The sequence below is a fragment of the Mus pahari genome, chromosome 2 (genome assembly GCF_900095145.1).
Source record: "Mus pahari chromosome 2, PAHARI_EIJ_v1.1, whole genome shotgun sequence".
NCBI classification, from domain to species: domain Eukaryota; kingdom Metazoa; phylum Chordata; class Mammalia; order Rodentia; family Muridae; genus Mus; species Mus pahari.
This window is the reverse complement of record NC_034591.1, coordinates 138,428,250-138,441,575: the sequence shown is the minus strand read 5'-3', so window position 1 is coordinate 138,441,575 and position 13,326 is coordinate 138,428,250. Positions and strand designations below refer to the sequence as shown.

Below are 13,326 nucleotides of genomic sequence, written 5' to 3'. Positions count from 1 at the left end.
AATTCTCATATGTGGTCTGATGGGGCATGGTGTGCAATTCTCCTATGTGGTCTGATGGGGCCAGTGTCTAATTCTCATATGTAGTCTTTTGGGGCACGGTGTGTAATTCTCTTATGTGGTCTGATTGGGCATGGTGTGTAATTCTCATATGTGGTCTGATGAGGCATTGTGTGCAATTGTCATGAAGGAGTCAAATGTCACTTGGGTACAAGTAGGCATTTGGAACCATTTCAAAACCACATACCACAGGGCTTGGACCATTCTCAAGGCAGACTATTTTTTTGCTAGAGTGGTAAGAATTCCTTACACTTGGATGCTATTTTTTCCATTATGCTGTCTATAACACTATATAATATTTAACACTATAAACTTCTCGTGTCTGCTTGTTTTTTGTTTCGGTGCTTAGGGAGCGGAGGGTGGGGGTGGGGGGGTGCAGGGTGAGTCCTCACATAGACAGGGATGGCATTAGTTCTCTAAGTTCCCAACAGATGCCGAACTTCTGCTCCTCCTGCTTCCACCTGCCAGGGCTAAGATCACAAGCATGTACTATCATGCCCGACGTTACATGGTGCTGAGAACTGAACCCCAGCTTTGTGCATGCTCATAAACGCATATTAACTTAGCTACTAATGTGTCTGTACTTTTGATGCCACATCCAAAGTAACATTGATTCAATGACCAGCAGGGCCTTTTTCTGTATTTCTCTAGTTCAGTGATCCTAGTCTAAATACTGCAGGGGTCTGAATGATAAATGTCTGCCATAATCCCATTTCTTAAAAGAGTAATGAATGCGTGTGTCCCTTTATTGCTTGCTGGCCCTTATGTACTGGGTCAATTAAACTAAAAAGACAAATGGAGCTAGGAATATATCTAGCAATAAAGATTTCTTCCCCCCGCCCCACCCTCAAAGTGCACAAAGCCCTGGGAGGGGAGATAGGACATAAACTAAAAGATGAAAAACCAAAACCTTTTTAAATATCTTTAATTACCATTATTGCACCGATACAGCATACGCTTATATACATATATCTTCAACTTCATTTTCAATTTTCAGCAATTCAAATACATAATATATTATCATCTTAAGAATACAAAGAACACAAAATGGAGGAAGATTGAGAAAATAGGTTTCCCAACAGTCACTAGTGATCTTATACTTTCTTCTTAGTGTTTGTATTGGAACTTAAGTGTCCTGCCATGGCTCTGCAAGAAGAGAGCTGCCTGGGAAGGGGAGGAGGCAATGGGAAAGAATGGACCCGAAGTTAGAAAGAGCTAAGGAGAGCATTGAGAAGAAACGATATATTGGAAAGGACTCTCCTCAGCCCGAGTGTGCTATACAAGCAGGTGCTTGCAGGAGTGAGAGTCCTCCCACTCTGCCCTCAAACTGCCCCACAAACAAAGGACAGTACCCACCGACCTCAACGGGAGCTCTTCACAGCACTGTAAAAGGAATGGTGGGCAGACCTGGAGAGTGATGGGGTGGGAACTTGCTTTAAGCTATCCTAGCTGGGTATCAAAGCCTAGTGCAAAGCCTGCCTGTCACAGGTAAAGAAAGCTGACATCACACTGACAGCATTAACAGCAGCTTTCCATTGAATCGCTAAATGGACTGAAATGAAATGTTTATAAAAAGGAGTCAAAACCAGGCAGCAAGGCATTGTGGGTACTGAATGGGAGCTAAGTGCTTCCAGCTTTCTGCTCTACATATCAAGTTAAAACTCTTCAGGTCAAACACAGGGTGAGTTTAAATTAATGCTATGCTTCAAATGCAGCAATTACATGGAGCTGCAAGAAATTAAACACTTCTGTAGACTACAATGTGGGAAGCACAGCCCCTTGACCCCCTTCATCTCAGAAATATTCATTGGTCAAAGATGCTGCACTACTGAACAAGAAAAACAGTGAGGTACCACCAACACAACCCTCTTGTCAAAGGAAAAGACATGTAAACACACAAGAAGGTGATGGGGCTCCACCCAGCATAGGATGTTCACTGAATGGGATAAGCCTGAAGGAGGTCTTACAGAAAAGGCCTGGGACACAGCTTTCTCCAAATCTAACCCTATGAAAACCCAAACTCTGTGAGTCCTGGGGCCAGCCTGCCCATTTTTAGTCTTGGATTGGTGGACAAGACAGTTTCAAGGCATTTATCTCTCCTGAAATTGCTAACTAGGGAATCATGAGATGATTCTGAAATAAGTTCAAGAATTTACGTATGTTAGAGGTCACTCCCATTCATAAAGTTGGCCTTCTGAACTCTGCAAAGTCGGTCAGTGTGATAATTCCCACTACTCCCCTGCTTGGTTATGAGCAGGAAACAGCAGATTGTCCCCTGGCTATACAGCAAGAAACACAGAGGTAACAAAAAAGAATCCAGCCTGAATGCACAGAGAAGCTATGGGAAAGACTGACCACTGTTTTGGGTTCTGGGAAATGAAGCTGTCCCTCAACTCCCTCAGAGAATGGTGCCCTTGAGGTCATTTTTATTCTTCAAGTGTCCTTACTTCTTGCCAGTGCTACTCAAAACTGGACCCAGTTAGATGGCTGTGGTGCCTGGTTAGGGACAGAGCTGTAAGAGAAGGAAAGAGACAGAAAACCAAGATACTATGTTAGTTTGAGATTCCAGTCTTCATTTCCGAGTCTTAAAACCTGCTGTCCAGAATTTCTAGGTCCCCTTCCCAAGGCCTGAGGTATCCGTAAGCCTCTCCTGCAGTGTTCCTCACCCCTCCTCCCAGTTCCTCCACAGCGCTCCCTAGACCTCCTACTGAAACCCACCCGACAGCAGCTGCTTCACAACCTCTATACCAGAGGGTCTCACCCTGTGGGTAGAAACCCCTTTGAGGGTTGAACACTCTTTCCCAGTGATCATGTATCAGATATCCTAGATATCAGATACTTACATTAGAATTCTTATCAGTAGCTAAATTCCAGTTATACAGTAGCAATAAAATAATGGTAAGGTTGGCAGTCAGCACACCATAGAAACTATTTAAAAGTCACAGCATCAAGAAGATTGAGAACCACTGCTCTGTACACTAAGGGGAAGGCTGCTGGGTACAGTGTGCCTATTACCTGGATGCAGTGCTGAAGTCTCCCCACAAGTCATTGCTTGTAGAAACTGGAGCTGGTGCTGAAGTCGAGACAGGAGCAGGAGAATCCAAATCTAACAGGATATCTAAACAAGACAGGGGTGGGGGAGTTGGGGAGAGTTTAATCAGATGTTCACAAGGAAACCTACACCCAAAGGTCACAGCAACTTTATTTATAATCACTCAAAACTGGAACAGCTTGAATGTTCTATGTAGGTGATGGTGTAGATACATATATAATCAGCAATAAACAGGAGAAAACGTGACATATAGGATGACTTGAGACTCACACTAAGTAAGAGCCAGTCCCCAAAAGTTACAAACTCTATCACCCCACTTACATAACATGCCTGAAGCAGTAACTTTATATAAACGCAGGGCAGATAAGAGACTGCCACAAGCCAGGGATGGGAGAAGGGGAGCCCAGAGGAGTGTGGTTATAAAGGGCGATACTGCAGATTCTGACAGTAGGGCTGGAGGAATAGCTTAATGGTTAAAAGCACATGCTGCTCTGCCACAGGACCCAAATGCTGTTCCCAGCCCTCAAGCAGGCAGCTCACAACCATCTGGAACTCCAGCTCGAGGGGCTCTGACACCTTTCGCCTCTAAGGGTACTTGCACTCACGTTAAAAATAATAAATTTAGTCAGATGGTGATGGCACATGCCTTTAATTCCAGAACTCAGGAGGCAGAGGCAGGCAGATCTCTTGAGTTTGAGGCCAGCCTGGTCTACAGAGTGAGTTTCAGGATAGCCAGAGCTATACAGAGAAAACTTGACTCTAAAAAACAAGAAAAATAATAATAATAGTAATAATAATAATAACAATAATAATAGTAATAATAATAATAATAATAACAATAATAATAGTAATAATAATAGTAAGTCTTTTGAAATAAAAGACAGTGGTACAGACTTGTTGCAGCCTGATTATCGCAGTGGATCTGTGAACCTATGAAGGGCAAAACTGCATAAAACTAAGGTCTATGCATACATACACAAAGGTGAGAAACTTGAGTAAGATTAGAAGATAATGTAACAGTCAAAGAAAGTTTTGTAAAATGTTATCAGAGATACTAAAAAAAGGGGATACAAGTTTTCTTTCAATATTTTTCTTTTTCAATTTGAGACCAAGTCCCCAGTAGTTCAGGCTGGCCTGGCAGTTGAGTCATTTAGGAGGACACTGAACTGCTTCTCCCTCCAAAGTACTGGGACTTGAGCTATGTACCTGCATACTTTCTTCCTTTCATTATTTCTTATAACTGTGTATAAATTTCTTAATTCTCAAAATAAAAAGTTTAATTGAAAAATTAATCCTCAGCTGTGTGGTCACAAGTTTTCTCAAGTCATTTCACTTATATTCCCTCTTTTAGTGAATCATAACTAAGCTAATCCCAGCACTCGGGAGGCAGAGGCAGAGGTAGAGGCAGGCGGAGCTCAGAGTGGGAGGCCAGCCTGGTCTACAGACAGGGTTCCAGGACAGCTAAAACTACACAGAGACAGAAAAAAGAAAACAAAAAGAAAAAAGAAAAGATAATTGGGTCAAATTGGGTCACTGCCTCATTCAACAAAATGCGCAAATGGGTAAGAATTTTTTAATAATTTTTTAATCTTAAATAGGGTCCCTGGTACCTTCTGGTGACATAAATGAGCAGCTACAAAATTTCTACCTCCCAAGTTTTAGAAAAAGTTTACCCTTAGTGATCAACTCAAAACATAATATGTATTACCCAATACATGAAACTAAAAACTCCCAGATTCTGGTGGAAATAAAGGAAGCAGGCAGTAAATCAGATCAGAAGGATTAGGGGATGGGGGAGGGGTAGTGAAAGAAGGGAATGAGCCAGAACAAAACACACCGCACACACATGACGAGTGCCGTAATGAAACCCACTCACAGCGACTTCAAAAAGTAACCTTAAGGGCTGGTGAGATGGCTCAGTGGCTAAGAGCATGGACTGCTCTTCCAAAGGTCCTGAGTTCAAACCACAGCAACCACATGGTGGCTCACAACCATCCGTAATGAGATCTGATGCCCTCTTCTGGGGTGTCTGAAGACAGCTATAGTGTATGTACATATAATAAATAAATCTTTAGGCCAGAGCAAGTGGGGTCCTGAAATCCAATTTCCAGCAACCACATGATGGCTCACAACCATCAATACAGCTACAATGTACTCATACACATTAAAGTAAATAAATAAATAAATAAACTTTAAAAAATGGTTTTAAAAAAAAAAGTAATCATAAAAGAAATACAAGCACAGTGGCCCACACATGTTATCTCTGCACAGGAAGGTAAGATGATCAAGAGTTCAAAGCTATCCTCAGCTACATAACAAGTTTGAGGCCAGCCTAGATTATAAGAGATACTGTCTCAAAGGTGGTGGGAGGGGAGGTTGGAGAGATGGCTCCTTTTCCAGAGGGCCCAGGGTCAGTTCCCAGTGCCCACATGATGGCTCAAAGTCATCTACCCTTCCAGTTCCAGTTCCCCCTTTCAGTCTAATGCTCTCTCTGGCCAAGGGCACGGCAAACACATGCAGCACAGACAGGCATACAAGCAAAACGCCCATGCGCATAAAATAAAAATCTGCTAAGAACAATTTTATAAAGTGTTCACTTTAAGCCATGAGTACTGGTACACCTTTAATCCCAGCTCTCGAGAGGAAGAGGCATGCAGACTGCTCTAAATTCAAGGCCAGCCTGGTCTACCTAGTGAATTCCAGGACAGCCAGAGCTCCATAGTGAGAACCTATCTCGAAAAAAACAACCAAATGTTCACTTCAGCAGCACACACACTAACCTGCCACAATACAGGGACAATTAGGACGGCCACTGCACAAGGATGATGCACAAATGTGTGAGCACCATACTCGAAATAAACAGAGTAAAAAGTTAACACCTAGCCGGGCGTGGTGGCGCACGCCTTTAATCCCAGCACTTGGGAGGCAGAGGCAGGCGGATTTCTGAGTTCGAGGCCAGGTGAGTTCCAGGACAGCCAGGGATATACAGAGAAACCCTGTCTCGAAAAAAAGAAAAAGAAAAAGTTAACACCTAACAAAATCTAACACCTGGTTTTCTAGTACTAAATGTGTATGTATATGCATATATGAATATACACACACAGTTTCATTTCTTACTGAGTTCTCTAGACTAGCCTGCGTTATACAGTAATAGCTCCTCAAAAAGAAAATGAAAAAAAAAGAAAAAGAAGAAAAAGAAAAATTCCTTAAGTCTTAGTGGTCTCTTTTTTTCCAAACGGGAAAGTATAACTATAGCTGCTGTTTTGCTCCAGCCAATAGGGAAGAACAGAAACGTTGTCTGGTAGCTTTGTGTGAGTGGAGCTCCCCAGCTCCAGCTGGCCTGCAGCTCACTATGTAGCATGCAGGCCTTGTATTTATGATCCTCCAGCTTCAGCCTTTCCAGTCACTGTGTGGGCTAACCAGACTGGAAGATGATAAACATGCAGACCCAGTGGCATCTTTTCACAGAAGGGCTATGTTCCAGAAACTGTGGCAGCACTGTACAGCATTAACCTTACCAACCTGGGGTAATTCTCCACCTCCATTTTGCAAGCAAGGTCACTCAAGACTTAAAAGACCTTAAGCAAGCCATGCTATGGCACAAACTCATAACGCCAGTACTCGGGAAATGAAGATCAGGGATTCTAGGTCATCTTCAGCTAAACAGCACATTCAAGGCCTAGGCTACCTAAAAGTAAATCGTTTGGCGTTATTTTGGGTTTTTTTGGGGGGGTGAGGGGTTTTGTTTTGTTTTGTTTTTTGAGGGGGGTTTTTTGAGAAAACTTAAATGTTTACCAAGTGCATTCATTAAGTTAATTAATGTGTCTTTTGTTATGTTTTGTTTTGTTTTGTTTTTTGAGGGGGGTTTTTTGAGAAAACTTAAATGTTTACCAAGTGCATTCATTAAGTTAATTAATGTGTCTTTTGTTATGTTTTGTTTTGTTTTGTTTTGAGATAGTTTCTCTGTGTAGCCCTGACCAGGCTAGCCTGGAACTCAGAGATTCCCCTCCTCAGTGATGGGATTAAAGGAATGTGCTACCACCAACCGGCTTATTTTATTATTTTAATTATGTGTATGTGTGTCTGTATATGAGTATGTGCACATGAGTGCCTGTGCCCTCGGAGGTCAGAGGCCTCAGAGGCCCTGGTAAACTGCCTGACCCACAAGGGTGCTAGGAACCACATCCACAGCCTCTGTAGGAGCAGCACTTACCTTTAGTCATTCCTCTAGCCCAGCCAGACACAGTCTTCTACATAAGCACATGGCTTCTGTCAGAGCACTACCAAACAGCACTTCCCCAGGAAATTTCTGATCCCTCCCCAACATCAGCTTGTCGGTCCCAAAAACACCTTCCTACAAAAAATCCCTTGTAAATGGATTATCCACTTAAAACCTAACTTAAGGTTATTGTCAAGTTAAGTACAACACTTACCTGAATCATTACCTCCATGGTTAGATTTTGGAATAGGTGGTGGGGTGACATGGTTGCTAATGGCAACTGAGGAGGATGGTGGGGGAATAGTGACTTTGCCTCCAGGTGGAGGTGGGAGTAAGCTCAGGCCCCCCGTCCCTGAGGCCCGGGGCTTAGAAGCACCTCCTTTCTTGGCTGTAATGTTCTACAAGAGAGAGGGGGATGTCACAGACCCACAGAATCACAGGAAAATAATAATAAAACCCTCCTACCCAGTCAGCACACACCCTGAACCACAGGACGAGAGAGGAAGAAGTAGGTGGGTATGTGAATTCAAGGCTAGCCTGATCTACATAGCAAGTTCCAGGCCACCTGGGTTATACAGTGATACCTTGTCTTGCTCTGACTGCTCTCCCAGAGGACACAGGCTTGAATCCCAGCACCCCCCACGGCAGCTAACAGCCATCTATAACTCCAGTCCAGAGGATTCAACACCCTCTCCTAGCCTCCACACTGAATGCCTGTGGTGCACGAACATATGCAGGCCAAACATCCATACACATATAATAAAACGTAAAGAAAAAAAATCACACTTACCCCAATACTCAACTTGATGGTCTGTCCCTCCTTGAAGCCTAAATCCAACTTAGGACGATTATCCATTTCCTGTGATTCTTTGGAAATCTCAGTTTCCTGCTTTACCCACCTTTGGGGAAATAAGAATTTAATCTCAGCTTGCAATTACCTGAAGCAGTCTGACCCAAATCTGATTATCTCTCACTCAGATGAACTGAAATTCCAGAAAGCAGAGTGGGGGACCCATATAACATGAGAGAGAAAATGAAAAAACTATACAAACTTTCAGAGTGAGAAGCCATACCAAGTGTGTGGTAGACACATCCCTCTCGAGAGTTCTTAGCCCTGTGCCTGCGTACTGCCCCAGAGGAGCTGTGTTAGTTACTAGGTCCTTCCTGGTTCCATCTCTGGGCTTTGGACTTCAGAGTCCTGAAGGAATAAAGACCCACAGTGTCCTAGAGACAGGAAGTGATGTGGTACTGGGTGCTGGTCACTACAGTTGTGCCAAGCTCACACGCAAGCATGGAACACATCATCTGCGTGCGTGACAGGAATGGTGCACAGCTGCCCATGAACAGTCGCTGCTGCTGTGGGCCACCGTCCCCCATCTTTTTAAAATCAAGGGCAAATTCCCCATGGGTTTAACCAGGCATCAACACAAACCACTGCACGAGGATCTAAAGTATCTTACGGGCTGCATGGAAAGACGAGACCAGGCACAAAGATAAGGAAGAAGCACAGACCAGACTGCTAAGTAAGGCATGTGGGAGAGAAACACCCGCGCAGGCAGTACCCCATAATTATGTACCCCGAAAACCAAGAGCAAGCTTCACTCACTTGAAGTGATCTTGCAGGGAAACGTTAAAGTCAAAGGCATCTCCCCGATCCGTGAAGCCGATGCCAATAAACGCGCTGCGCCCTGTGAGAAGGAGGGATCTCAGAAAGCATGCTCCCTGTGACGACTTCTGCCTATCAGAGCTACGTGTCATACAAGACGCATAAGATCTGCTTAGACTCTTCTCACAGGCCAGCAGTCAGCAGATAACATGCAACCGATAGGCCAACTCTTCCCACAGCACAAGCCTGACAATGAAGCTCCACTGAAATAGAGCCCCACCGACGGGAGTGTGCCTGTAGCTACTTCACTCTGCAACCAGCAAACTAAGAGCTGCAGTCACAATTTGGCCTGTGCTGAAATATTTATTGTCCTTGGTTACCAACCTATTAAAAACTACCAAGAGGCGGGCATGGTGGTACACAACCATGAGCCCAGCAGAGGCAGGCCCATCTCTGAGTTCAAGGCCAGCCTAACTAGCATTTATTGCATCAACCAGGAGCATAGTAAGAGTCCGTCTTAAAAAAATAAAATGAAGAAATGGCTGAGAAATGCTGCCGTAGAAATTGTAATTCAAGACAAGTCCATCAAAACCCAAAATAACATGCTCTCTTTTGTTAAATAAGCACTTTGATTAACTTAACAAAATGAGCATAAGCTCACATTTATAAATATTAATCCTTTTCCCTTCAATAGCATCATAGTAACACTGAAAAAGAGGAAAGAAAAAGTTGTAAAAGGAAGAGAAGCATAATGAGGACACGATTTTATTAGGGTACAACCTATTTCCCTAACTTTATCCCACCGAGAAGCCCAGATTTCTTACCTGTGCCATCCTGGATCCTAATCACAAAGTAGCGGCTGGAGTCAGTCACTGTCTCCACAGCAATCCCAGGATACTGTTCCACAGGGGCCTGAGCAAAGAGCTCCCCTAACGGTAGGAAAAAGGCATCTCTGAGCAGCAGCAGCAAAGCTAACTCAGCCAACCGGCATTTCCCCAAGTCAGTCCTTAACAGAGGAGACTTACTACCACACTACCCAGCATCCACCACGCCTGAGGAGCTGCACTTACCTGAAACTTTATCTTCCAGTTTGATGTAGGCAATCTTCCCTTTTGAAGTGATTCGCAGGCGACCAGTCCAATCAGGTTGATCTAGCTTCCAGTCAGATGCCCTATCAAGGAAAACAGCAAGCATGAGGCCTCAGGTACATTCCATGAGCAGCAGTTTGGTTTGGTTTGGTTTGGTTTGGTTTGGTTTGGTTTGGTTTGGTTTGGTTTTGGTTTTGGTTTTAAGACAGGATTTTTCTATGTAGCCTTGGCTATCCTGGAACTCACTCTGTAAACAAGGCTGGCCTTGAACTCCAGAGGTCCACCTGCCTCTGCCTCCCGGTGCTGGGATTTCACTGGCTATATTTTCCCATGTCAGAAAGCCTACTCTTTTTGCCTATTAAACAGTCAAGAAAAATAACTCAAGCTCTTTAAACTGAATCCTCGTGTTCTCACGTTACATGCCGTCTAGTACAGGTAACAATGTTTCCTTTGTGCCACCTGCAGGCTTACTAAGTCCCAATGGAGATATGCAAAGCCGGTACGAATAGAAACCTCCAGCCAGACAGGCGGTAGTGGTGATACCTTTGACCCCAGCACGCAGGAGGCGGATCTCTGAGTCTGAGGCCAGTCTGGTCAACAGAGCGAGTTCCAGGGCAGCCAGGGCTACACAGAGAAACCCTTACTCAAGATAGGCAGGAAGACCCGAAACTAAATTTCTTGAGAATTGTGATGCAGTTATGTGATACAGACTTACCTAGTACACAATCCCTAACATCAGAAAAAAAAATAAAACCTAAGCTGAGTTCCATGGTGCACACCTTTACTACCAGCACTAAAGAAGCAGATGCAGGCACACCTCTGTGATTCACAGTCACCCTACTGGACATAGTAAGCCCACTTCAAAAACCAAAATTCTAAAACTGTAGTTTCTCCTACCATGGTATTCTCCTACCTGGAGGCTTTTACTTAATGATGCTTCATTACTCAGGAAACAGCAAAGTGTATCTGCTGCTCCCGAGATCACTATGTACCATCACTCACTGACTTCAGCCAGTATTTACACGGTACTGATGAAGTGGCAGGCAACACTCTGTAACAGCAAACAAAACACTCTTCCCCCTGAAAGTTCACGTTTCAACAGAAAGAAACACACACAATAGCGGTATCTTAGGTTATTAGGGTAAGGTGAGAAGGAAATACAGAGGCAGATAAGAAATCTACAGTGGGGGACAGGTTACGGGATTCAAGATTCAAGAGTAAGCAGGAAGCTGATGACAAAGCTCAGTGGTCAAAGCTTGTTTAGCAAGAACCAAGCCCTGGGTTTCACACCAAAAAAAAAAAAAAAAAAAAGGGAGGAGTCAAGGTAGGCCTCACCAAGAATGTGCATGTTAGGCAAAAACGTAGAGCAAATGGCAGCACAAAGGTTGTGAAGATAACCGCCTGCTTTTAGATTGGATCTGAGGCCTGCTCCATAGGAAGGAATCCAGGCCTGACCCTGGAAACACGGCCAGAAGCTCAGGAGGAGGACGTGGTGGCAGTTTCCTGTGGCTGCCTGAGAGGAACGTGCTCTAAGCACAGAGCGAACGAAGGTGCTGAGGTGAGAGCACGCTTGCTGCTCGGGTCTGAGGACGAGGAAGCTGCTGTTCTTGCAAGAAGCCAAAATGGCTCATCAGTTAAGAGCACTGGCTGCTCTTCCCAAGATCCTGAGTTCAAATCCCAGCAACCACATGGTGGCTCACAACCATCCTTAACGAGATCTGACGCCCTCTGCTGGGGTGTCTGAAGACAGCTACAGTGTACTCACCTAATAAATAAATAAATCAGAGAGAGAGAGAGAGAGAGAGAGAGAGAGAGAGAGAGAGAGAGAGAGAGAGAAAAGAAGCCAGCTGGGAAGCAAAGAAAGGCAGACCACGTAGGCCCTTGTAATCCATCCAAAGCATGGCCTTTCCTGAGCTAAGTGAAAACTGACTAGGCCAGGTTTTAGACAGGTTTGCGACTCAGTCGTCCCTGTACCTTACAGCCATGACTTTGTCTGCTGTAAAGAAGAGATGGAGGGCTGTGACGGCAGAAGCGGGGCACTTAGTTAAGTACCGTTTCAGTGAGTCGTGAGAAGGGCTGGGAGGAGACAGGAGCAGAAGCAACTAGCAAGACTGTGGATTCTAGAGTAACAGCAGCAGGGTTTTCTAATGTGGTGTGGGCCAGGAGCAGGAGAGACCAAGGAGGACTGCAAGCTTCTTAAGACCTGGGCAACAAGCTACCAGCGACTAAACTAAGGAAAGCTTGTTGTGGGCTCTATCTGGGAGGAGGAGACTGAATTCTGAACTTCAGGGTCTAATAGGTGTTTGCAAGGAAAGATGAGGAGCGGACAGCTGAGAATCTAAGAACAGGGCTCGGGAAAAAACATCTAAAATGTAAACACCACTGTCACAATAATAATTTATCTCTTATGAACCTGAAGACTTCAATTCAAAGCATGGTGTGTATGCCTAAAATCCTTTACAGGTTAAAAGCAGGATCAGAGGGAGAGTGAGGCTTGCCTGAGCTACAACATTAAGGCCCTGCCTCAAAACAAAAAACAAAAACAAATAAAAAAAGCTACCAATACTTTCCTGGAAGAAAAGTAAAAAGAGAAAGTTTAACAAGATACCACGCTAAAAGAAAGCCAAACAAAAACACCGGTTTTTGTCTCTGCAGTGTTTGGGATCAAGCCCAGGTCCTTGGGTGTGCTAGCCAAGCCCCTACCACTTAGCCCACAGCCCCAGCAGAGCTTCTCAACAGGACTGTAAGATAAATGCTTTCATCTCCTTCTCTCTTGATGTTCTGCCTTCAAAGCCTCTAAGTACCTGAATCTAATCCAGAGTAGAACATTCTACACATCCTCATGAATTAACTTTTTAAAAAAATTTGCTTGTTCGCTTATTTATTTTGGGGTGGGAGTACATGAAAGCCATGATACATATGTGGAAATCAAATGACAATTTATGGGCAGGTAGGTATTTCATCATTTTTATCTTATGTATATAGTGTCCTTAAATATTAAACAAATTTTCAATATATAAATGATATGTGGCAGCAGTTTCCTTCATCCTTGATCCTTAATCCCTCTCCCTCTTCAAAACCAAGTCTAAAGAATTCTTGGATTTGCTGGTCTCCAAACAACACTAAAAGCTAAGCTCACTGGCCAGGTGTGGTGGTGAAAGCATTGAGTCCCAACAGTTGGGAAGCACATCTCCAGGAGTTTGGAGCCACAGGGCTCTACGGTGAGACCCTGTGTAAAATATACTGTCTTAGTCAGGGTTTCTATTCCTGCTCAAACATCATGACCAAGAAGCAAGTTGGGGAG

The 13,326-nt window shown here is 44.1% G+C and overlaps 1 protein-coding gene across 1 annotated transcript in view; it reads right to left on the bottom strand.

Annotated features, from left to right (window-relative positions):
- Positions 1–965: 965 nt before the first annotated feature.
- Positions 966–13,326, bottom strand: part of Necap1 (NECAP endocytosis associated 1) — a 15,726-nt gene continuing 3,365 nt past the window's right edge. Inside the window, exons 2-8 of the mRNA XM_021190209.2 lie at positions 10,005–10,105; positions 9,759–9,863; positions 8,935–9,016; positions 8,119–8,227; positions 7,543–7,726; positions 3,073–3,175; positions 966–2,569 (exon numbers count right to left, since the gene is read on the bottom strand). Of these exons, the coding sequence (XP_021045868.1) occupies positions 2,521–2,569; positions 3,073–3,175; positions 7,543–7,726; positions 8,119–8,227; positions 8,935–9,016; positions 9,759–9,863; positions 10,005–10,105 (733 nt within the window). The 3' untranslated portion in view covers positions 966–2,520. The remainder of the gene's footprint in view (positions 2,570–3,072; positions 3,176–7,542; positions 7,727–8,118; positions 8,228–8,934; positions 9,017–9,758; positions 9,864–10,004; positions 10,106–13,326) is intronic.